The 26,439-nt window shown below is 50.0% G+C and overlaps 1 protein-coding gene across 5 annotated transcripts in view; it reads right to left on the reverse strand.

The window, feature by feature from the left end:
• Positions 1-5,461, reverse strand: part of TMEM11 (transmembrane protein 11) — a 90,482-nt gene extending 85,021 nt beyond the window's left edge. Inside the window, exon 1 of one of the 5 annotated variants that reach the window (XR_010182045.1) lies at positions 4,998-5,461. Coding sequence is in view for 3 of the 5 variants with exons in the window: in XM_063934185.1 (XP_063790255.1) it covers positions 4,047-4,165 (119 nt within the window). In the remaining 2 variants the exon portion in view is untranslated. The other 4 variants (XR_010182044.1, XM_063934187.1, XM_063934186.1 and 1 more) reach the window with 4 other exon arrangements.
• Between the last annotated feature and the right edge of the window lie 20,978 nt (positions 5,462-26,439).

The raw sequence follows: 26,439 nt of genomic DNA on the forward strand, positions 1-26,439 counted from the left end.
TGCACCGACACCTGTTTTGGTTTCAGGAGGTCTCTGACCAGAGTTGACAACTCCTTGGCCTTCTCCTCCGGGAGAAACACCTTCATCTGTTCTGTGTCCAGAATCATACCCAGGAACAGCAGACGCGTCGTAGGAACCAGCTGCGACTTTGGAATATTCAGAATCCAGCCGTGCTGTTGTAGCACTTCCTGAGATAGTGCTACTCCGACCAACAACTGCTCCCTGGACCTCGCCTTTATAAGGAGATCGTCCAAGTATGGGATAATTATAACTCCCTTCTTTCGAAGGAGTATCATCATTTCGGCCATTACTTTGGTAAATACCCTCGGTGCCGTGGACAGACCAAACGGCAACGTCTGGAATTGGTAATGGCAGTCTTGTACCACAAAACGGAGGAACACCTGGTGAGGTGGGTAAATGGGGACATGCAGGTAAGCATCCTTGATGTCCAGTGATACCATGTAATCCCCTTCTTCCAGGCTTGCAATAACCGCCCTGAGCGATTCCATTTTGAACTTGAACCTCCTTATATAAGTGTTCAAGGATTTCAAATTTAGAATGGGTCTCACCGAACCGTCTGGTTTCGGTACCACAAACATTGTGGAATAGTAACCCCGTCCCTGTTGAAGGAGGGGAACTTTTATTATCACCTGCTGGAGGTACAGCTTGTGAATTGCCGCCAGCACTACCTCCCTGTCCGGGGGAGTGGCTGGCAAGGCTGATTTGAGGTAACGGCGAGGGGGAGACGTCTCGAATTCCAGCTTGTATCCCTGAGATACCACTTGTAGAACCCAGGGATCCACCTGTGAGCGAACCCACCGGTCGCTGAAGTTCCGGAGACGGGCCCCCACCGCACCTGGCTCCACCAGTGGAGCCCCAGCGTCATGCGGTGGATTTAGTGGAAGCAGGGGAGGATTTTTGTTCTTGGGAACTGGCTGTATGGTGCAGCTTTTTCCCTCTACCCCTGCCTCTGGGTCAGAAAGGACGCGCCTTTAACCCGCTTGCCTTTCTGAGGCCGAAAGGACTGTACCTGATAATACGGTGCTTTCTTAGGCTGTGAGGGAACCTGAGGTAGAAATGTCGACTTCCCAGCTGTTGCTGTGGAAACGAGGTCCGAGAGACCATCCCCAAACAATTCCTCACCCTTGTAAGGCAAAACCTCCATGTGCCTTTTAGAATCCGCATCACCTGTCCACTGCCGAGTCCATAATACTCTCCTGGCAGAGATGGACACTGCATTTATTCTAGATGCCAGCCGGCAAATATCCCTCTGTGCATCTCTCATAGATAAGACTACGTCTTTAATATGCTCTATGGTTAGCAATATAGTGTCCCTGTCAAGGGAATCAATGTTATCAGACAGGGAATCAGACCACGCTGCTGCAGCACTGCACATCCATGCTGAAGCAATAGCAGGTCTCAGTATAGTACCTGAGTGTGTATATACAGACTTCAGGATAGCCTCCTGCTTTCTATCCGCAGGCTCCTTTAAGGCGGCCCTATCCTGAGACGGCAGTGCCACCTTTTTTGACAAGCGTGTGAGCGCTTTATCCACCCTCGGGGATGTCTCCCAGCGTAACCTGTCCTCTGGCGGGAAAGGGTACGCCATCAGTAACTTTTTAGAAATCACTAGTTTCTTATCGGGGGAAGCCCACGCTTCTTCACACACTTCATTCAACTCATCTGATGGGGGAAAAACCACTGGTTGCTTTTTCTCCCCAAACATAATACCCTTTTTAGTGGTACCTGGGTTAATGTCAGAAATGTGCAACACATTTTTTATTGCCGTAATCATGCAACGGATGCCCCTTGTGGATTGTGTATATGTCTCATCCTCGTCGACACTGGAGTCAGACTCCGTGTCGACATCTGTGTCTGCCATCTGAGGTAGCGGCCGTTTTTGAGCCCCCAATGGCCTTTGAGACGCCTGGGCAGGCACTGGCTGAGAAGCCGGCTGTCCCACGGCTGTTACGTCATCCAGCCTTTTATGTAAGGAGTTGACACTGTCGGTTAATACCTTCCACATATCCATCCATTCAGGTGTCGACCCCGCAGGGGGTGACATCACATTTATCGGCACCTGCTCCGCCTCCACATAAGCCTCCTCATCAAACATGTCGACACAGCCGTACCGACACACCGCACACACACACAGGGAATGCTCTGACTGAGGACAGGACCCCACAAAGTCCTTTGGGGAGACAGAGAGAGAGTATGCCAGCACAGACCACAGTGCTATATAAACAGGGATTTACACTACACAAAGTGATTTTCCCTATAGCAGCTATAATACACAGTTTCGCGCCTAAATTTAGTGCCCCCCCTCTCTTTTTTACCCTATTGAGCCTGGAAACTGCAGGGGAGAGCCTGGGGAGCGTCCTTCCAGCGGAGCTGTGAAGAGAAAATGGCGCCAGTGTGCTGAGGGAGATAGCCCCGCCCCTTTTTCGGCGGGCTTCTCCCGCTCTTTATATTAATATTATGGCAGGGGATTTTTACACATATATAGTTTATTAGACTATATTATGTGTTTTTTTGCCATTTTAAGGTAATCTAATTGCAGCCCAGGGCGCCCCCCCCTGCACCCATCAGTGACCGGAGTATGTGGTGTGCATGGGGAGCAATGGCGCTCAGCTGCAGTGCTGTGCACTACCTTAATGAAGACCGGAGTCTTCAGCCGCCGATTTCCAGGACGTTCTTCTTGCTTCTGGCTCTGCAAGGGGGACGGCGGCGCGGCTCCGGGACCGGACGACCGAGGCTGGGCCTGTGTTCGATCCCTCTGGAGCTAATGGTGTCCAGTAGCCTAGAAGCCCAAGCTAGCTGCAAGCAGGAGGTTCGCTTCTCTCCCCTAAGTCCCTCGTAGCAGTGAGTCTGTTGCCAGCAGATCTCACTGAAAATAAAAAACCTAATAAATACTTTCTTTTCTAGGAGCTCAAGAGAGCCCCTAGTGTGCAACCAGCTCGATCCGGGCACAGATTCTAACTGAGGTCTGGAGGAGGGGCATAGAGGGAGGAGCCAGTGCACACCAGTAGTCCTAATTCTTTCTTAGAGTGCCCAGTCTCCTGCGGAGCCCATCTATTCCCCATGGTCCTTACGGAGTTCCCAGCATCCACTAGGACGTCAGAGAAAACAATGATACAGGACAAGGACACCCACTACTGTACTACTGCAGAAAAGAAGAGTTTGAACACAGAAACACAGTAAAAGTGGGAAACCATTCACAAAGAATGTGCTTTTCTGAAAGTTTGAAGAATTTACAAACTATAAAAACAAATCATACATTGTAATTTTAAAACTTTATTCTGTCCCTGCTTGTGCAACACACACCTGATGTTCTGGGAAGAGGAATATTGAAGACATGGGGTAACTAAACATTTCATTGTCAAAATAAAACCTCTAGCTATATTTCTGTTTCAGTTTTCACAAGTATACCCACTGTCACTGCAGCAAAACCAACTTCTATATTAAGAGGGACATGTTTATGAACAGTATTATGTTGAAATTCTCCAAAAACAGGATTCCAGAAAAAAAAATAAGTATCCCCTATATGTAAGCTATTGCTAAAGCAGTAGGTTTCAGTTACAGGGTGGTCTATTTACTAAGCCTTGGATGGAGATAAAGTACCAGCCAATCAGCTTCTGTCAATTTTCAAACCCAGCATGTGTCATTGCAGTTAGGAGCTGATTTGCTGGTACTTTATCTCAGTCCAAAGCTTAGTAAATAGAGCCCTGAATTAAGAAATGTACTAAGAACTGAAAATAGCAAATGCCATCTTTCACAAACTGTTTGAAAGTAGAGTCTGTTAAAAGCAGCTTGTACACTCGCAGTCCAATCATCTTACAAGCGCAGTAAGAAGGCTGAGTCCGCACCACTTCACAGCGACAGTCTCTGAATGTGTTTTTAAAACAATGCCCCAATGATTAATCTTTTTGCCATACTAAGAAATAATAAATTATTGGGGCATAACTGCAAATATAGACAAATATGGCCCCTAGTCTTGTCTTATGCTCATTGCTTACACTGCTCTCACACACATTAAGCTTAGTTACCTTGCTGGATGTGATTTGTTGCTGTAAGCAGAAAGAAGGGAAAGGAAACAAAATGCTTGTATCATACAAGAGAAATGGCAACATGGATATGGGGAACACGTTGTGTGTGTTGTCAACATATAAAATATATATGTTTGGCTTCAATATGCCGTGTTACAGGTCAGCGCTACTCTGACATTGTTGCACATTAAATGCCTCCACAATAAATAACCTAACCAATAGCTGCATCACAAACACTACTTTATGTCTTCAGCTATTGTCTTAGAACACGATCAAAGGCAATGTACAGTGCAGCACTGACCCCTGAGCAGCCCGCACCCAGACAGCGAGCCCCGGCCTGCCTGCAGCCGCAGCCCCCGGGCTCACACCCGGGGGCGGCATGGACACCGCTAGCTATGTGGCCTCCTGCATCTCCCCGGTCTCTGGCACGGTCATATGTTGGGGGTGCAGCGCCTTACGTATGCAGTCCTGTCCTAAGTAAGCCAATAAAGAGGACGGCTGCTGCTTTCCATCTGCCCCTGCCCAGGTGTGGTCACACACGTGTAAGTTGCCCACGACCCCCACCCCCGGGCTTTCCCTGACCTCGGGCCTGGCACAGCTGAGCAGCAGCACACATAATGCGCCCTTATTGCAGGCGCAGAGGGCGCAACGTCCACCTCAGGGAATCGCGATGCGTCATGAGCACGAGTTTCAACAAGCGAGTCGCCCAGCCGGGGAACGCTGCTCCCTGACTCGCTTCTATTGATCGGGGACCATGCTCACCTATCTCTGCCACCCAGCCCAGCGCGCCTCCTTCCCCAAGTGGCCATCTTGGAGACTCGGCTCCCAGCTGTCTCACTGTGTTCTGCGCATTTCCCGGGGGGTGATGGGAAATATAGTCCGCACAGAACCGAACTCTGTGTAAAATGGCGAAATCACTACAAATCCCAGCCTCCCTGCACGCTCTGTTACCGGGTCGCTGAGTGTCACACGGAAGCTGTAGTGCGTCTCATGCTCACACAAGGCCGGGTGATGGAGGAAGTGTGAGAGGCCGAAGCGGCCTAGCCATATTTGGCACCCAGGCCAGCAGATCCTGATCTAATGGTGGCCAGGTTATAAAAGAAAGGGGAAGCAATGGAGTGGCCAGGGTCGGTGCTACCATTAGGCAGCTGCCTAGGGTGCTGTCGCGGGTGGGAGATTGGTACAAAAATGAATGATGTCTCTGCCTTCATTTTGTCCGGCTGTGGCGTACGTGTTAACCAGTATTGCCAGAAGCCGAGCATTTTTGTGTATGTGAAATAGACACAGAAATAATAAAATTATAAATATGTATCAAGTCAAATCTGCATGTGAGATGTTTGAAAGAGGGTATGTGGGGCGGTAGGGTAAAGCTTTGCTAGGTTGCCCAGAAACCATGCTACGGCCCTGTCGACCTATTGGCCTAATTCTGAGTTGATCGCAGAAGCAAATATGTCAGCAGTTGGGCAAAACCATGTGCACTGCAGGTGGGGCAGATATAACATGAGCAGAGAGAGTTAGATTTGGGTGGGGGGTGTTCAAACTGAAATCTTAATTGCAGTGTAAAAATAAAGCAGCCAGTATTTACCCTGCACAGAAACAAAATAACCCACCCAAATCCAACTCTCTCTGCACATGTTATATCTGCCCCCCCCTGCAGTGCACATGGTTTTGCCCAATTGCTAACAAACTTGCTGCTGCGATCAACTCAGAATTACCCCCTTAATGAAGACTTTTACAAATAAAGATAAATTATTCATTTTTCTTTTTTTACTTAAAACTGCCCTAGTAATACCCCTTTTCCACTAGCTCCTTAAAACACGGGTAAATGCGCGGGGGCGCGCATTTACCCGTGTTTTTCCCTAGTGGAAACGGGTCCCCCGGCAAATTCCCGGATCAAGTGATCCGGGAATCCTACCCGGGTAGCTAGCCGGGTTGAACACGTGTTCAACCCGGCTAGCTGTCTAGTGTGAACGGGTGCCGTGTCGAGGCGACACGGCTCCCGTTCACTGTGTATAGGGAGGGCGGCGCTGGGAGACCATGTGATCTCCCTGCGCTGCCGCGTCACTAGCGCGTCACCAACCCAGCAATATGCCGGGTTGGTGAGCGCTGTCATTAGGGGGCTGTAGCACGGGTTGCAGCCGTGTCAGGCGACACGGCTGCGACCCGTGCTTTAAATGGAAAAGGGGTATAATTGGTAAGGTATTTCCATTGTTAATTTTAAAATGGCCATACACTTTAAGATTATCTGCCCAACCATATGCCCTTATTTATCATGAGTGATACATTTCACTGTGAGAAATTGCACCAGCCAATCACCTCCTAACTACCATGTTACAGACTGTGGGCCTCATTCCGAGTTGATCGCACGCTGCCGATTTTTACAGCGCAGCGATCAGGTTACTACTGCTCATGCACCGCAGTGCGCACACGCGTCGTACGGGTACAAATAGCATTGTTGCTGTGCAATGCTTCTAGCGATGATTCCATTCGCACAGCCATTCGCAAGGAGATTGACAGAAAGAGGGCGTTTATGGGTGTCAACTGACTGTTTTCTGGGAGTGGTAGGGAAAACGCAGGCGTTTGCAGGGCAGGTGTCTGACGTGAATTCCGGGCACGGACAGGCTGAAGTGATCGCAAGGGCTGAGTAAGTTCAGACCTACTCAGAAACTGCAAAAAACTTTTTCGTCCCGCTCGGCTGTACATGCGATCGCACACTTGCAAAGCGAAAATACACTCCCCCATGGGCGGTGACTATACGTTTGCACGGCTACAAAAAGTAGCTAGCGAGCGATCAACTCGAAATGAGGGCCTGTGTTTGAAAAATGACAGTAATACCCCTTTCACACCGCACAAATAACCCGGTATCGACCCAGCATATTGCCAGGTCGGCATGGGTCAGCATGCAGTGTGAAAGCGCCATGTCTGAAATCCCGGGTCGCCTGACCCGGCAATTCAACCCGGGAATAAAGCAGTGTTATACCCGGGTTGAATACCGGGTCAATGGCAGCGTAAACGGGCTCCCGGGTCAGTGCGACCCGGGACCTGTTTACAACAGGGAGGGGCGGCGCGGAGATGATCTCCCAGCTCCGTCCCGGCTGCTATGGCAACCTGCCCGGCACATTGCCGGGTCGGGGAAGCCAGCAGCAACGTCCAATGCCAGATCCCACCCTTTAAGGACCCGTTTCCAATTCCTGGGTGGGATCCGGCATTGGTGGTGTGAAAGGGGTATTAGGAGCTGGTTGGCTGGTGCAATTTATCACTCACAGTGAAATTAATAACTCATTGATAAATAAGGCCGTAGCTGCCAAACGATAATCAACCATCTGCTCCTAAAAGCTGGAAATATATGGACCAAAAAGTCTGTGGAAAATGGTAAAATCCATTTGATTAGACCATTTTGCCTTAATAACCATTTTTCTCTGACGTCCTAGTGGATGCTGGGGACTCCGTAAGGACCATGGGGAATAGCGGCTCCGCAGGAGACTGGGCACAACTAAGAAAGATTTAGGACTACCTGGTGTGCACTGGCTCCTCCCTCTATGCCCCTCCTCCAGACCTCGGCCGAGCTGGTTGCACACTAGGGGCTCTCCTGAGCTCTTAGAGAGAAAGTATATTTAGGTTTTTTATTTTCAGTGAGATCTGCTGGCAACAGACTCACTGCTACGAGGGACTGAGGGGAGAAGAAGCGAACCTACCTGCTTGCAGCTAGCTTGGGCTTCTTAGGCTACTGGACACCATTAGCTCCAGAGGGATCGAACACAGGCCCAGCCTCGGTCGTCCGGTCCCGGAGCTGCGCCGCCGTCCCCCTTGCAGAGCCAGAAGCAAGAAGAACATCCAGAAAATCGGCGGCTGAAGACTCCGGTCTTCATTAAGGTAGCGCACAGCACTGCAGCTGTGCGCCATTGCTCCCCATGCACACCACACACTCCGGTCACTGATGGGTGCAGGGCGCTGGGGGGGGGGCGCCCTGGGCTGCAATAAGAGTACCTTATATTGGCAAATAAACACATAATATAGTCAGCAAGACTATATATGTGTGTAAAATCCCCTGCCAAAAATATCCTGAAAAAAGCAGGAGAAGTCCGCCGAGAAGGGGGCGGGGCTATCTCCCTCAGCACACTGGCGCCATTTCCTCTCACAGCTCCGCTGGAAGGACGCTCCCAAGGCTCTCCCCTGCAGTTTCCAGGCTCAATAGGGTAAAAAAGAGAGGGGGGGCACTAAATTTAGGCGCAAAACTGTGTATTATAGCAGCTATAGGGGACAAATCACTGTGTGTAGTGTGTATCCCTGCATTATATAGCGCTCTGGTGTGTGCTGTCATACTCTCTCTGTCTCCCCAAAGGACTTTGTGGGGTCCTGTCCTCAGTCAGAGCATTCCCTGTGTGTGTGCGGTGTGTCGGTACGGCTGTGTCGACATGTTTGATGAGGAGGCTTATGTGGAGGCGGAGCAGGTGCCGATAAATGTGATGTCACCCCCTGCGGGGTCGACACCTGAATGGATGGACATGTGGAAGGAATTACGCGACAGTGTCAACTCCTTACATAAAAGGTTTGACGACATAACGGATGTGGGACAGCCGGCTTCTCTGCCCGTGCCTGCCCAGGCGTCTCAAAAGCCATCAGGGGCTCTAAAACGCCCACTACCTCAGATGGCAGACACAGATGTCGACACGGATACTGACTCCAGTGTCGACGACGATGAGACTAGTGTACATTCCAATAGAGCCACTCGTTATATGATTACGGCAATGAAAAATGTGTTGCACATTTCTGATATTACCCCAGGTACCACAAAAAAGGGTATTATGTTTGGGGAGAAAAAGCTACCAGTGGTTTTTCCCCCATCTGATGAATTAAATGAAGTGTGTGAAGAAGCGTGGGCTTCCCCCGATAAGAAACTGGTAATTTCTAAAAAGTTACTAATGGCGTACCCTTTCCCGCCAGAAGACAGGTCACGTTGGGAGACATCCCCTAGGGTGGATAAAGCGCTCACACGTCTGCCAAAAAAGGTGGCACTACCGTCTCCGGACACGGCCGCCCTAAAGAAGCCTGCGGATAGAAAGCAGGAGGCTATCCTGAAGTCTGTATATACACACTCAGGAATTATACTGAGACCGGCTATTGCTTCAGCATGGATGTGCAGTGCTGCAGCTGCGTGGTCAGATTCCCTGTCGGAAAACATTGATACCCTAGACAGGGACACTATATTGCTAACCGTAGAGCATATTAAAGACGCTGCCTTATACATGAGAGATGCACAGAGGGATATTTGCCGGCTGGCATCTAAAATAAACGCAATGTCCATTTCTGCCAGGAGAGGATTGTGGACTCGGCAGTGGACAGGAGATGCAGATTCTAAAAGGCACATGGAAGTTTGGCCTTACAAGGGTGAGGAGTTGTTTGGGGATGGTCTCTCGGACCTCGTTTCCACATCGACAGCTGGGAAGTCAGCATTTTCACCCCGTGTTCCCTCACAGCCAAAGAAAGCACCGTATTATCAGGTACAGTCCTTTCGGCCCCAGAAAGGCAAGCGGGTTAGAGGCGCGTCCTTTCTGCCCAGAGGCAGAGGTAGAGGGAAAAAGCTGCAACATACAGCCAGTTCCCAGGAACAAAAGTCCTCCCCCGCTTCCTCTAAGTCCACCGCATGACGCTGGGGCTCCACAGGCGGAGCCAGGTACGGTGGGGGCCCATCTCAAGAACTTCAGCAACCAGTGGGCTCGCTCACGGGTGGATCCCTGGATTCTACAAGTAGTATCTCAGGGGTACAAGCTGGAATTCGAGACGTCTCCCCCTCGCCGTTTCCTCAAATCTGCCTTGCCGACAGCTCCCCTGGACAGGGAGGCAGTGCTGGAGGCGATTCACAAGCTGTATTATCAGCAGGTGATAATCAACATACCCCTCCTTTAACAAGGACGGGGTTACTATTCCACAATGTTTGTGGTACCGAAACCGGACGGTTCGGTGAGACCCATTTTAAATTTAAAATCCTTGAACACTTATATAAGAAGGTTCAAGTTCAAGATGGAATCGCTCAGGGCGGTGATTGCAAGCCTGGACGAGGGGGATTACATGTTATCACTGGACATCAAGGATGCTTAGCTGCATGTCCCCATTTACCCTCCTCACCAGGAGTACCTCAGATTTGTGGTACAGGACTGTCATTACCAATTCCAGACGTTGCCGTTTGGTCTGTCCACGGCACCGAGGGTATTTACCAAGGTAATGGCCGAAATGATGATACTCCTTCGGAAAAAGGGAGTTTTAATTAACCCGTACTTGGACGATCTCCTTATAAAGGCGAGGTCCAGGGAACAGTTGTTGATCGGAGTAGCACTAGCTCAAGAAGTGCTACAACAGCACGGCTGGATCCTGAATATTCCAAAGTCGCAGCTGGTTCCTACAACGCGTCTACTGTTCCTGGGGATGGTTCTGGACACAGAACAGAAAAAAGTGTTTCTCCCGGAGGAGAAGGCCAAGGAGTTGTCATCTCTAGTCAGAGACCTCCTAAAACCAAAACAGGTGTCGGTGCACCACTGCACGCGAGTCCTGGGAAAGATGGTGGCTTCTTACGAAGCAATTCCATTCGGAAGGTTCCATGCAAGGATCTTTCAGTGGGATCTGTTGGACAAGTGGTCCGGATCGCATCTTCAGATGCATCGGCTGATAACCCTGTCTCCAAGGGCCACTGCTGTGGTGGCTGCAGAGTGCTCATCTTCTAGATGGCCGCAGATTCGGCATACAGGACTGGATCCTGGTGACCACGGATGCCAGCCTTCGAGGTTGGGGGGCAGTCACACAGGGAAGAAACTTCCAGGGACAATGGTCGAGTCAGGAGACTTCCCTACACATAAATATTCTGGAACTAAGGGCCATTTACAATGCCCTAAGTCAGGCAAGACCTCTGCTTCAACACCAGCCGGTGCTGATCCAGTCAGACAACATCACGGCGGTCGCCCATGTAAACCGACAGGGCGGCACAAGAAGCAGGATGGCGATGGCAGAAGCCACAAGGATTCTCCGATGGGCGGAAAATCATGTGTTAGCACTGTCAGCAGTGTTCATTCCCGGAGTGGACAACTGGGAAGCAGACTTTCTCAGCAGACACGACCTCCACCCGGGAGAGTGGGGACTTCATCCAGAAGTCTTCCAAATGGTTGTACACCGGTGGGAAAGGCCACAGGTGGACATGATGGCGTCCCGCCTCAACAAAAAGCTAAAAAGATATTGCGCCAGGTCAAGGGACCCTCAGGCGATAGCTGTGGACGCTCTAGTGACACCGTGGGTGTACCAGTCGGTTTATGTGTTCCCTCCTCTGCCTATCATACCCAAGGTACTGAGAATAATAAGAAGGAGAGGAGTAAGAACTATACTTGTGGTTCCGGATTGGCCAAGAATAGCTTGGTACCCAGAACTCCAAGAAATGATCTCAGAGGACCCATGGCCTCTGCCGCTCAGACAGGACCTGCTGCAGCAGGGGCCCTGTCTGTTCCAAGACTTACCGTGGCTGCGTTTGACGGCATGGCAGTTGAACACCGGATCCTAAAAGAAAAGGGCATTCCGGAGGAAGTCATCCCTACGCTGATTAAAGCTAGGAAGGAGGTGACCGCAAACCATTATCACCGCATATGGCGAAAATATGTTGCGTGGTGTGAGGCCAGAAGGGCCCCAACGGAGGAATTTCAGCTGGGTCGATTTCTGCACTTCCTACAGTCAGGGGTGACTATGGGCCTCAAATTAGGTTCCATTAAGGTCCAGATTTCGGCTCTGTCGATTTTCTTCCAAAAAGAACTGGCTTCACTGCCTGAAGTTCAGACGTTTGTTAAAGGAGTGCTGCATATTCAGTCCCCTTTTGTGCCTCCAGTGGCACCTTGGGATCTCAACGTGGTGTTGGATTTCCTTAAGTCACATTGGTTTGAGCCACTTAAAACCGTGGAACTAAAATATCTCACGTGGAAAGTGGTCATGCTGTTGGCCTTGGCTTCAGCCAGGCGTGTGTCAGAATTGGCGGCTTTGTCTTGTAAAAGCCCTTATCTGATTTTCCATATGGATAGGGCGGAATTGAGGACTCGTCCCCAATTTCTTCCTAAGGTGGTATCAGCTTTTCATTTGAACCAACCTATTGTGGTGCCTGCGGCTACTAAGGACTTGGAGGATTCGAAGTTGCTGGACGTAGTCAGGGCTCTGAAAATCTATGTTTCCAGGACGGCTGGAGTCAGGAAAACTGACTCGCTATTTATCCTGTATGCGCCCAACAAGTTGGGTGCTCCTGCTTCAAAGCAGTCTATTGCTCGCTGGATCTGTAGTACGATTCAACTTGCACATTCTGCGGCTGGACTGCCGCATCCTAAATCTGTAAAAGCCCATTCCACAAGGAAAGTGGGCTCTTCTTGGGCGGCTGCCCGAGGGGTCTCGGCTTTACAACTTTGCCGAGCTGCTACTTGGTCGGGTTTAAACACATTTGCTAAATTCTACAAGTTTGATACCCTGGCTGAGGAGGACCTTGAGTTTGCTCATTCGGTGCTGCAGAGTCATCCGCACTCTCCCGCCCGTTTGGGAGCTTTGGTATAATCCCCATGGTCCTTACGGAGTCCCAGCATCCACTAGGACGTCAGAGAAAATAAGAATTTACTCACCGGTAATTCTATTTCTCGTAGTCCGTAGTGGATGCTGGGCGCCCATCCCAAGTGCGGATTGTCTGCAATACTTGTATATAGTTATTGCCTAACTAAAGGGTTGTTGTTATGAGCCATCTGTTCGTGAGGTTCAGTTGTTGTTCATACTGTTAACTGGATATAGTATCACGAGTTGTACGGTGTGATTGGTGTGGCTGGTATGAGTCTTACCCGGGATTCCAAATCCCTTCCTTATTGTGTCAGCTCTTCCGGGCACAGTTTCCTAACCGAGGTCTGGAGGAGGGGCATAGAGGGAGGAGCCAGTGCACACCAGGTCGTCCTAAATCTTTCTTAGTTGTGCCCAGTCTCCTGCGGAGCCGCTATTCCCCATGGTATTTTACGGAGTCCCCAGCATCCACTACGGACTACGAGAAATAGAATTACCGGTGAGTAAATTCTTATTTTATCTGTTTTTTGTCGTTTGAGAGCAAATGTTCTGTTGTCATTTACTTCCATACATTCGGACAATGGGGTGTAGAATAAGATCTTGATCCGAGGCACCAACAGGCTCAAAGCTTTGACTGTTCCCAGAATGCACAGCGCCGCCTCCTATATCACCCCGCCTTCCAGCACAGGAGCTCAGTTTTGTAAGTTGGTGCTGCAGTAAGCAGGCACTTCACAGAGGGGCTGCTCCAAGCAGCCCTAAGAAAAGCTTTTTATGAGGTAAAAAGTGAAGACTTCAAGGGCAGCAGCGGTGGTAAATGTCTTGTGACATTCACTGCTGCAACTCCAGCTCTCCCCAGCAGGGCTCTGTACACTCCCGAGCCCTGGTTGCCGGGTACCTACAGCGGACACACACGGCTGGGGCTCTCCAGGATCGCGTGGCCGCGCTTCGGGAGGTGGTAAGTGGGTCCCGCTTGCGGGACCCGGTCTTTATCGCGATCCGGCGCTATCAGTGGGAGGTGGGCCGCGCGCGCTGGCGGTGGACACTGTGGCAGTACAGGCGATCCCACTAGATCACCAGGGCATGGGCGCAGGTCAGGTTTTCTCTCTAAACCAATTCTTATATCACCCACAGTACCCTGTGGTTTTGCCACCAGAGGGGATAAGGCTTAGACCTGAAGCCCCTCCCCCAGCCCCAGGGCGCCATTTCTAGCAAGTGTTCCCGCCCTGGAGCTGCATACCTGTTTTTTCCTCACTCCCTGTCAGTGTCTGCGGCGCCATTATCCCTCAGCTCACTGTTCCTGGGATTGCTTGGGCAAATCCTCCTATGTAAAGCCGCCTGGTTGTCAGCGCTGTGCCTTTACATGACACTTAAGTATTCTACCTGCCTTTTTAGACAGTGATAGTTAAGAAAGAGTGCATTTAGTCAGGGTTTTATAGTACAATTACCCTGTGATATACATCCAGTTCTTACTGTGTACTGATATATCTATTGTTATATAGCTGTGTAAGCTTGTCCAGTGCAGTATTATTGTCAGTAATAACCTCTGCATTGTACAAATTGTGACTTTCTGTGTGTGCATTTGATAGCTGAGTGGTGTCCGTTTCGTGTCTTTCACTCATCTTGCTATCCCTATATTCCATAACCTGAGGGGGCTTGGTGCGTCAGGTGTTATCTAATATAGGATTTTCACAAAGATATACTGTATTACGTATTTTCCTCTGTGATTTAGTCACCATATCTCTCCTTTATCTCTGCTAGTGCTGACTACACTGTGCAGGGGTTTGGGTTTAGGGATATAGGGCTGCTAATAATTGTACTGTGTTACCTCATACTGCAAGTTATATCATGTCTGCTTCTGAGGGTAATGGTTCTGGGGCGGAACACACTGCTGGTGTTGCTGAAGCCACAGACAAATATGAGGAGAATATAGCAGCTGTGGGCTCTGGTTCTGGGGGCTCCTTGCCTCCCAGTGGGACTGTGGCAGCGGAGGCACATACTGACCCACCGTGGGCCGCTTTTTCCACACTTCTGCATACGCTAGTTCATAAACTAACACCCCCTATGGGACCCCCAATGCCAGTACAACCGTATGTGGTCCCTGCAGCTAACCCACCGTGGGCGGACGTTTTATCTGCTCAATTAAAGAAGTTGAACCAGTCCTTGACTACTAAAAAGTCTGACCAACGCTCGCCTAAGTCCAAGAGGTCCTCTAAGCGAGCGCTTGTCTCCTCACAATCCACTGCCGTCACTGACACCTCGTCTGATGAAGACGGCACATATACTGACCCCACAGGTTCTGACTCAGATACGGCTGATGGGGAGGGTAGTTCACATGTGGATGTTCCTGATTTTTTGGAGGCAATTAAGTTAATTCTGCAGATTACGGATGATCCCTAGCCATCCGTCCCTCCTAAGAAACCAGATAGGTTCAAGCGTCAGAAGGTGGTTAAACAAGTTTTACCTCACTCTGATCACCTAGTGGATATACGTCAGGAACCCTGGGAAAACCCGGGTACGAAGTTTGTGCCTCAAAAGAAGATGCTGGCTCGCTATCCCCTCGCGCCAGAGCTGTCTAAGAATTGGGAAACGCCTCCTCCAGTGGACTCACATGTGGCTAGGATGGTGGTTTCCTCAGCTCTACCTGTCACTACCGTCACGTCTCTAAAAGAGCCTACGGATAAACGTGTAGAGGGTTGTCTGAAAGCGATTTACACCCTCACGGGTGCTGCACAAAGGCCCACTATTGCAGCTACATGGGCTGCAGAGGCTATTGAAGCATGGGCCTTGGAGTTAGAAGCTGAAATCTCCTCTGACCATGCTAGACAATGCTTGTCATATATTGTCACAGCTTCTCGATATATTAAAGAGGCGGCTTCTGATGCCGGAATCCTAGCAGCCAAGGCCTCTACTACGTCAGTCCTGGCTCGCCGGATATTGTGGCTGAGATCCTGGTCTGTGGATCTGGACTCTAGAAAAACCCTGGGGGTACTCCCTTTCAAAGGAAATATTCTGTCTGGGGAGGACTTAAATAAGATAGTGGCTGACTTGGCTACTGCCAAAACTGCCTGTCTGCCTAATACCGCTCCTTCTGTGTCGAAGGCTAAAGGTACGTCCTTTCGCCCCTTTCGTCCTTCAGGTAAAGCAAAAGGTCAGGCGTACCATAAGCAGGCCCGCACTTCCAAACCTGGTAAGCCGAAGCCCAAAAGAGCCTGGGCTGCCCATCAGCCAGCTGCCAAGACCGATAAGCTTGCCGCATGATGGGGCAGGTCTCCCCCTGGGGGATCCCAGGGTGGGAGGCCGGCTTCTAGGGTATACCCAGGAATGGTTAAAGACCACTTCAGATGCCTGGGTACGGGAAGTCGTCACTCGAGGTTACGCCATAGCTTCAAAAACCGACCCCCTCATCGATTTTGCCAGACAGACGTCCCTTTGGATCAGACAAAGGCAAAAACTCTTCACTCGGTGGCACAGACCCTCCTAGATACAGGAGTCGTAGTACAAGTGCCTCTTGCTCAGAGGGGCCTGGGGTACTATTCTCCGCTGTTTCTAGTCCTGAAACCGAATGGGTCCTCCCAGCCCATTCTCAACCTCAAGGCATTGAACAGGTTTGTGAAGATTTCCAAGTTCCGTATGGAAACTCTTTGCTCTATAGTTCTGGCCTTGGAACCTGGGGACTACATGGTCTCCCTGGACATACAGGATGCTTACCTGCATATTCCTATAGCAGTGTCACATCAACAATACCTAAGGTTTGCTATTGGCAACATCCATTACCAGTTTCGGGCATTACCTTTTGGTTTAACAACTGCTCCGCGAGTCTTCACCAAAGTTATGGCGGTGATGACGGTGGTACTCTGCCGTCAAGGGGTCAGGATACTGCCGTATCTGGATGACTTGTTAATCCTGGCAAATTCCCCAGAAATTCTCCTACGTCATCTGGATATGACGGTCCGGTTTCTACAAGCCCACGGGTGGCTCATCAACTGGAAGAATTCCTCCCTGGTCCTTGCTCAGAGCATGGTGCACCTGGGAGCGCTGTTGGACACTCACAACCAGAGGTTGTTCTTGTCTCAGGAGAAAGTCCTGAAGCTTCAGGACAGGATTCGTTGCTTCCTTTCTCGTCTGCAAGTGTCGATACATTTGGCAATGCAGGTGCTGGGCCTCATGGTATCAGCATTCGACATGGTGGAGTATGCTCAATTCCACTCTCGCCCCCTCCAGAGGCTGATTCTAGCCAAGTGGGACGGCCTGCCTCACCGGATCAGATCTCAAATGATCTTATTGACTCCGGATGTCCGTCTGTCGCTGCTTTGGTGGCTCCGGGACCAACAATTGTGCAGGGGTCGTCCCTTCTGGATATCCAACTGGGTCCTGTTGACGACAGATGCCAGTTTAAGAGGTTGGGGCGCGGTGCTGGAGCAGCACTCCCTTCAGGATCGGTGGACCAAGGAGGAATCTCTTCTCTCGATCAACATTCTGGAATTGCGGGCGGTCTTCAATTCGTTGAACCTGGCCCAGCATTTAATTCAGAACCGTCCTGTTCAAGTACAGTCGGACAACGCCACCACAGTGGCTTACATAAATCATCAAGGCGGCACTCGAAGCCGTTTGGCAATGAAGGAAGTCTCACGGATTCTACGTTGGGCGGAACGCCATCTACCGGCCATATCGGCAATATTCATTCCGGGAGTCCTGAATTGGGAAGCGGACTTTCTCAGTTGTCAGGACGTACATGCCGGCGAGTGGGGCCTCCATGCAGAAGTGTTTCAACTCCTAGTGGAAAAGTGGGGTCTTCCAGATGTAGATCTGATGGCGTCTCGACACAATCACAAGGTTCCGGTCTTCAGACCAAGGACAAGGGATCCTCAAGCAGCATTCGTGGATGCGCTGGCGGTTTCGTGGAGGTTTTGGCTGCCGTACGTGTTCCCTCCGGTGTTACTCCTGTCAGGGGTAATTCGGAAGTTCAAGCAAGAAAGAGGAAATCTGCTTCTCATAGCTCCGGCGTGGCCCAGACGGCACTGGTTCTCAGACCTGCAAGGCCTATCGTCGGACCGTCCACTTCTACTTCCACAACGCCCAGACCTCCTCGTTTAGGGTCCCTGTGTCTACCAGGACCTAGCCCGGCTATCTTTGACGGCGTGGCTCTTGAAGCTTCCGTCTTGAGGGCTAAGGGTTTTTCTGAAGAGGTCATTAAAACTATGTTGCGGGCCCGGAAACCGGCTTCTGCTCGGATTTATTATAGGGTCTGGCATTCCTACTTTGTTTGGTGCGCATCTAACAATTATGACGCTTCCAAGTTTAGTACAGCCAAACTTTTGGCTTTTCTGCAGCAAGGCCTAGATTTAGGCCTGCGTCTGGCCTCCCTCAAGGTTCATATTTCTGCCTTGTCGGTGTGGTTTCAGAGAAAAATTGCGACTTTACCTGATGTTCATACTTTCACTCAGGGTGTGTTGCGTATCCAACCTCCCTATGTCCCGCCTGTGGCTCCTTGGGACTTGTCGGTGGTTTTGGAGGCGTTGCAGGAGCCTCCATTTGAACCCCTTGGTTCAGCTGACCTTAAGTGGCTTTCCCTTAAGGTGGTGCCTTGTCTTGTAGTTCCCCATATCTGATTTTTCACCGTGACCGGGCGGTTCTTAGGACTCGTCCCGGATATTTACCTAAGGTGGTTTCTTCGTTCCACCTTAATCAGGAGATTGTGGTTCCGGCCTTTGTCTCTCCTGATTTGTCTCCCAAAGAGCGGTCTTTGGATGTGGTACGGGCTCTCTGTATCTATGTGAAGAGAACTGCTTCTATTCGAAAATCTGATTCTCTCTTTGTTTTGTTTGGATTTCACAAACGTGGCTGGCCTGCTCACAAGCAGACCCTGGCCAGATGGATTAGAATGGTGATTGCACATGCTGGTCTGTCAGCTCCTGCTCATGTTACGGCCCATTCTACTCGTCTGTTGGACCTTCTTGGACGGCCCAACGTGGTGCGACCCTTGATCAATTGTGCAAGGCGGCTACGTGGTCCTCAGGGAACACGTTCATAAGGTTCTATGCCTTCGATACTGCCGCTTCCCAGGATGCTTCCTTTGGAAGCCGGGTTCTTGTGCCCGCTACAGTGCGTCCCCTCCCATAAGGAACTGCTTTAGGACATACCCATTGTCCAATCCTTGTGGAGCCCAGTGTACCCCGCAGCAGAAAACGAGTTTTATGGTAAGAACTTACCTTTGTTAAAACTCTTTCTGCGAGGTACACTGGGCTCCACAAGGCGCCCACCCTGACGCACTTAGCTTCTTTGGGTTGGTGTGGCATTAGCCGCTGACACTTCTCCTGTCATGAGAGTGTGGTGTATGTGGCTACTAACCGTTGTCGTCTCTTTTACTGCTACTGCATTGGGCTGGTTAACTAAAAACTGAGCTCCTGTGCTGGTAGGCGGGGTGATATAGGAGGCGGCGCTGTGCATTCTGGGAACAGTCAAAGCTTTGAGCCTGTTGTTGCCTCGGATCAAGATCCTATTCTACACCCCATTGTCCAATCCTTGTGGAGCCCAGTGTACCTCGCAGAAAGAGTTTTAACAAAGGTAAGTTCTTACCATAAAACTCATTTTCTTTCAGCCAGCAAACTAGTTGGAGGGTTGGATGAAAGTTGGTCTGGTCTGTGGCCAACTTTAGCCACAGTTGCTCAATGGACCTTTAAAAAAAAATTTGAATTCCACCATACAATCATCACGGAATGCCAGACAAACACAGACTTTTTTAAATGGGCAATCATTTACCAGGCTAAACCATGCTTTGTAAAATGTTTGCCCCTTTAAATAAACATCAGAGTTCGGCCGGCATACCGCAAGGCACCTAAACTCAGACTTCAATACATCCCGGCCATGATAATTCACTAGAATCAATCCCCAAATCACAAGGCTGCAGGAGCGATAGACTGACCTGGTCCCCGGATGCCTCTTACTGAACTGCAAAGTGTCACCTTTTCATTTCTGCAGCGGGGTACACTGGTAATCCATAGGGAATAACATCGGGGGGTGGGAGGGGGGTGTAGAGTAGGATCTTGATCCGAGGCACCAACAGGCTAAAAGCTTTGACTGTTCCCAAGATGCTCAGCGCCGCCTCCTCTATAACCCCGCCTCCATGCACAGGAGCTCAGTTTGTAAGTTGGTGCCTGCAGCTAACAGACAGGGCTGCTCCAGCAGCCCTAAGAAGAGCTATTTTAAAGAAGATAGAAGACTTCAAGGGCTGCAGCAGAGGCACTCTAGTGCTAGTTATCATTCTGATATCTCCTGCTGCAGCTCCATCACCTCCCCCAACGGCACTGTATACTCCCGCATCCCTGGTTGCCGGGTACTTACAGCGGAGGCTCCGGTTCTTCACCCAGGGCACACACACTAACCGAAGTTCTCCGGGATTGCGTGTCTGCACTCAGGGAGGAGGTAAGAGGGTCCCCCAGGCGGGACCTGCTGGAAATCGCGATCCGTAGCGGCCATTAGGAGGCGGGCCGCGCGTGCTGGCGTGAACACTGTGGTAGTAAAGGGATCCCACTAGACCACCAGGGCAAGGGTACAGGTCGGATTAGGCTATAATCCATTTTATTAAGGCCTGCAGCACCCAGTGGTGAATTCCAGCAAGGGGATAATGCCCTGGTCTGTAGCTCCTCCCCCAGCCTCTGGGCTATCTGTCTCCCTCACTCCCTGTCAGCATTTGGGCGCCATTACACACAGCTGCGCTCATTCTGGGACTGCTGGGTGATGCCTCCTCTGTAAAGCATCAGCAGTGCTTTGCATTTACAGGACACTTAAGTATTCTACATGTCGTTTAGACAGTGTTTGTTAAGAACAAGTGCATACTTCAGGGTTATTTAGTACAAGTACCCTGTGATATTCTTCCAGTTTTTACTGTGCATTGATATATCTGTTTATATACATAGCTTTACTCAGTAATAGTATTGCTAGTCCAGTGCAGTTTTATTGTTCGTCATAATTCCTGCATTGTACATGTGACTGTGTGCGTGTGCCTCCGTGTATCTCACTCTTACTGCTATCCCTATATTCTGTAACCTGAGGGGGCTCCGTGCATCAGGGTTATTAGATAATATAGGTATTTCACAGAATATACATATTTTGTATTTTTCTCTGTTTTTTAGTCACTTTTTACCTCAGAAATCCTCTGTTGTGTACCCAGGAAAGAAATTCACCACGCACAAGAAGATGCTAGCCCGCTATCTCCTAGCGGTAGAATTGAGTAAAAATTGGGAAATGCCACTGCCAATGGATTCGCAAATCGCTCGGATTGTGGTGTCATCTGCTCTGCCTGTCACTACCGTCACTTCTCTCAAGGAGAAGACGGATAAGCGTGTGGAGGGCTGCTTAAAAGCTATCTATACCCTTGCAGGGGCTGCGCATAAGCCCACCATTGCGGCTTCTTGGCCCGCAGAAGCTATTGAGGTGTGGGCTCAGGAAATAGAGGCTGAGTTTCCGTCCAGTTTTTCTGAACATGCCAGACAATGTCTCTTATATTGTCACGGCATCTCATTACATTAAAGAAGCAGCTTCAGATGCAGGTGTTCTGGTGGCCAAGGCTGCTACGACATCCATTTTGTCTCGACGTATTCTCTGGTTGCGGTCCTGGTCGGTGGACTTGGACTCTAAGAAAACCCTGGAGCTGCTCCCGTTTAAAGGAAACATCCTCTTTGGTGAGGATCTCAACAAGATAGTGGCTGAATTGGCGTCTGCATGTCTACCTAGTACTACTTCTTCGGCCCCGAAGGCTAAGAGTACTTCCTTTCGTTCCTTTCGCCCTCCGTGTAAAGCAAAGGGTCAGGTGTACCCGAAACAGTCTTGCACTTCCAAAACCACCAAGCCCAAGCCTAAACGTGCCTGGGCTGCCCGTCAGCCAGTTTCCAAATCTGACAAGCCTGCGGTATGACGGGGCGGGCCTCCCCCTGGGAGATCCCAGGGTGGGCGGCAGACTTCTACAGTTCACCCAGGTATGGCTGAAGACCACTTCAGATGCTTGGGGACGGGAAGTCGTCACTCACGGATACGCTATATCCTTCAAGAAACGTCCCTCTCCTCGCTGTTGCCTGACAGACATCCCTTCAGATCAGGTGAAGGCAACAACTCTCCGTTTAGTGGTACAATCCCTCCTGGACACCGGAGTCGTAGTGCCAGTGCCTCTGGCTCAGAGGGGCAGGGGGTACTAGTCAATGCTGTTCCTAGTCCCCAAACCGAATGGTTTCTTCCGGCCCATTCTCAACCTCAAATCTTTGGCAGTTATGACGGCTTCACTCCGCTGTCGGGGCATCCGGATCCTGCCGTATCTGGACGACCTGCTGATCCTGGCCAATTCCCCAGAAGTTCTCCTCCGTCATTTGGATCTGACGGTCCAGTTTCTGCAAGCCCACGGGTGGCTCATCAACTAGAAGAAATCATCCCTGGTACCTGCCTAGAGCATGGTGCATCTGTGAGCGTTGTTGGACACACACAACCAGAGGTTGTTTTGTCGATACACTCGGCGATGCAAGTGCTAGGCCTCATGGTGTCGGCTTTCGACATGGTGGAGTATGCTCAATTTCATTCCCGCCCTCTGCAGAAACTGATTCTTGCGAAGTGGGAAGGCCTGCCTCACCGGATCTCCTTTGTCGAAGTCGGAAAAAGATGACAATTGTCGAAGTCGAAAATATTATAGCCACATGTATCACGTGCAAACACCATTCAGAGTGGCCTCTGTGCGGTTGCGTACCAGCCGTGCGTGCGCAAATCCAGATGCTGCGTACATTGGCTCGTGAAGCCCTGCATATTAGCACGTGGTATGAGTAAATGCGGTAACAAACGCTTTCGTATAGAAAAGCCACAAAAGCCATATTCAATATTTTATCCATATAGTGCATAACTCACACACAGTCTGTACATTCTTCAATAGCAAGTTACTGTGCATACACAAATTAATCAAACCACTCATACGCATAGAAAGGTGATTCTTCCAGAAACTCAATCACAAACAGTGCCTTGAATGTATCAGACTGTCTTGTTTGCGCAAAGCTTTGTAATTGTTAGGGTCTCCTGCTCTGTGCTGCCACGTCGTCATGGCAACCGGGAGACAAGTGCTAGTGGAGTAACCTGAGCGTAGCTGATACTCCGGTTCGGGTCTTTTGCTGTGCAGTGGTTACAGGCTCTGTGCACGGCAGGGGATCCGGTGCTGGTTTTTGTGCTCACAGTCTGTGAGGTCTGAGTGGGGCGTGGACAGAACCTGCTATATAAACCCTCTTCTCAGGTTAGGCAAATGCTGCTGAATCTTTGTTGGTTAGTCAGTTCCTGAAAGCTAGCTAGTACTGTGTAAACTTTGTATTTGTTTGTTGCTTACTGTAAATAGGCCTTGGGATTTGGTATTACACTCTGCCAATCCAGTCCTAGCAGTAAGACTGGAGTCAGTCGTTTAACCTGCTGGGGTTCTTTTGCTACTCTGTGAACCTAGCAAGTTTGCGGCTGTATTCTCAGACTTGCCTGCCAAAATCCTTTCTCACTGTGCAAGGTGTTCAGGTGTCAGTTTAGTGGCAGTAAGCTGAACCAGTGCACTGCAAGTGAAGACTAGGATTGTGGAGACTCTCCTTGTGTCTATTATTCCATCTCTGACCAAGGAGTTTACTGCCACACCCGTTGGTAACCCTTTAGGGTTTTGCTGTTGCCCTTAGCAACAGCATTTCGGGTTCTCTACGTATTAAATCACAACATCTCGCTTCTTTCCATCTGAGCATTCCTAATACTAGGGAGACACCTAGTTTCTTAGCCTTTGGGCTTCTCTGTTCACTTTGTGTTTATTTTGTTACCCTATCACCTTCTGTGTATGTAATGTCATATTCCCCAGTCTGTCTGTGAGTTCATTTGTTTTGCATCCCTCTCCGTTCAGACACCAGTACATTCCTGCTGGCACTGGTGTGCATAACATACTCAGCAGCCTAATACTCCTGTTGAAATTTTGTGGGAATATGGAGCATACCCCTCAAAATACTTTGCAACAGGTGGTCGATCAGGTGCAGGTCCTGACTCGACAATTTAATGATTTGTCCATTAAAATGCACACCTCGCAGGCCGCTGGCGGAGCTCCCGCAGCAGCAGTATCTTCAGGGGTTAAGGAGCCGAAAGTAAATCTCCCGGATCGTTTTTCTGGAGATCGCTCGCAGTTCTTTTGTTTCAAGGAGAGCTGCAAGCTATATTTCCAGCTTAGGCCTCAGTCTTCTGGGTCGGAGATTCAGTGGGTGGGCATAGTGATTTCCTTGCTACAAGGAGACCCACAGGTCTGGGCATATGGGTTGCAGCCTGACTGTCCGTCGCTTAAAAGTGTTGATGCTTTTTTTACGGCACTTGGCATGTTGTATGATGACCCTGACAAGACGGCCTCAGCCGAGGCTCAGATTTCGATCCTTAAGCAAGGGTGAAGGCCAGTTGAGGTTTATTGTACGGAGTTTCGGAGGTTGGCCCATGATACCCAGTGGAATGACCTAGCCCTGAGACACCAGTACCGAAGAGGTCTTTCTAACCAGTTAAAAGACCAACTGGTACAATATCCCTTGCCTGATAGCTTGGATCAGCTCATGCAGTTATCCATTCGGGTGGATAGACGGCTGAGAGAGCGCAGGCTTGAAAGGGAGACCGAGGTTTCCTTCTTTCCCAAGGGAACCTCAGACTCTGAGGAATTTCCGAGGAGCCTATGCAGATTGGGGCTACCCGCCTCTCCTCGCGTGAGAAGACGCGGAGGAGACAGCAGGGGTTATGTTTGTACTGTGGGAATAAAGGTCATGTGGTAGTATCATGCCCAGAAAAGCCGGAAAACTTCAGGGCCTGAGGATGATGGGAAATATCCTGTCAGGCCAGAAGTCAGAATTTCCCAAGAAGACTTTTATCATTCCGGTGACCTTGCAGATCCTCGGTCAAACTGTCAAGACTGAGGCCTTTGTGGACAGTGGGGCCGATGGGGTTTTTATGGACCGCCAATTCGCCCTGAAACACTCTGTTCCCTTAGTACCCTTGGCATCGGAAATTGAGATTTGTGGGTTAAAAGGGGAACCATTATCCCAGGGTAAAATTACCTCTTGCACCAGCCAGATTTCTTTGTTTATTGGAGCCACACACTCTGAAAAATTGTCCTTTTATGTGACTGTCTGTACTTTTGCCCCATTGGTGTTGGGGTTACCCTGGTTAAGGGCCCACAATCCTCAATTTGACTGGGTCTCTGGGGAGATTCTTAGTTGGGGTACTGATTGTTTCAGGAGTTGCTTGAGCCTTCCAGTCAGGCTTTCGCAGCAAAGTTTGCCAGGATTGCCAGAATGTTATGCAGATTTTGCGGACGTGTTCTCCAAAAGAGTTGCAGAGGTACTACCTCCCCATCACCCCTATGACTGTGCCATTAATTTGTTGCCGAATGCTAAGCTTCCCAAGAGCAGGTTGTACTCCCTGTCACGTCCTGAGACTCAGGCTATGGCAGAGTACATTCAGGAGAACTTGGCTAAGGGATTTATCAGACCTTCACAGTCTCCAGTTGGGTCGGGGTTCTTCTTCGTGGGTAAAAAGGACGGTTCGTTGCGACCCTGCATCGACTTCAGGGAATTGAACCGTATCACGATTAAAAACTCATACCCACTTCCTCTCATTTCGGTCTTGTTTGACCAGCTTCGTACGGCCACCATTTTTTCTAAGATTGACCTACGCGGTGCGTACAATCTAATCCGAATAAGAGAGGGGGATGAATGGAAGACTGCCTTTAATACCCACTCAGGGCACTATGAATATTTGGTGATGCCTTTTGGGCTCTGTAATGCCCCGGCAGTCTTCCAGGACTTCATGAACGATGTGCTCAGGGAATATTTGGATAGATTCTTAGTTGTATACTTAGATGACATCCTAATCTTCTCCCATTCCCTGGAGGAACATCGGAAGCATGTACGCTTAGTCCTCCAGAAACTCAGAGACCACCGGCTTGGGGCGAAGCTGGAGAAGTGCGAATTTGAAGTTCAGCAAATCGCATTTCTAGGATATATTATCTCTCCAGAAGGTTTCCAAATGGAGGGTTCCAAGGTACAGGCAGTCCGGGATTGGGTGCAGCCCACTAGTTTGAAGGCGCTTCAGCGTTTTCTGGGCTTTGCGAATTTTTATAGACGATTTATCGCTGGATTTTCGTCTATAGTGGCGCCCTTGGTGGCACTCACTAAGAAAGGGGCGGATGTTGCTCACTGGTCTTGTGAGGCCAAAGCGGCTTTTACCCGTCTCAAAAGGGCATTTGTCTCGGCCAAGGTGCTGCGACACCCAGATCCAGAGCGTCCTTTTGTGGTGGAGGTGGATGCCTCTGAGATGGGTATTGGGGCAGTGCTCTCTCAGATGGGGGTGTCTGATAATCGCCTTCATCCCTGTGCTTACTTTTCCCGTAAATTTTCGCCTGCCGAGATGAATTATGACGTGGGTAACCGGGAATTGTTGGCTATTAAGGATGCACTCGAGGAGTGGAGACACTGGCTTGAGGGGGCTAAGTTTGTGGTCTCAATTCTCACCGACCATAAGAATTTGGCATATTTAGAGTCAGCGAAGCGCCTCAATGCCAGGCAGGCACGATGGGCTTTGTTTTTTGCTCGCTTTAATTTTTTGATAACATATCGCCCTGGGTCAAAAAACATCAAGGCTGATGCGCTCTCGCGGAGTTTTGCCCCAATCCAGGAGACCACCGAGGAGCCATTGCCCATTGTGTCCCCATCATGTATTAAAGTGGGCATTACCCAGGACCTCTTGTCATTAGTCCTTAGAGCACAGGAGCAGGCTCCTCCAGACCTTCCGGTAGGTCTTTTGTTTGTGCCTCCTA

The sequence above is a fragment of the Pseudophryne corroboree genome, chromosome 7 (assembly GCF_028390025.1).
Source record: "Pseudophryne corroboree isolate aPseCor3 chromosome 7, aPseCor3.hap2, whole genome shotgun sequence".
Lineage (NCBI taxonomy): Eukaryota > Metazoa > Chordata > Amphibia > Anura > Myobatrachidae > Pseudophryne > Pseudophryne corroboree.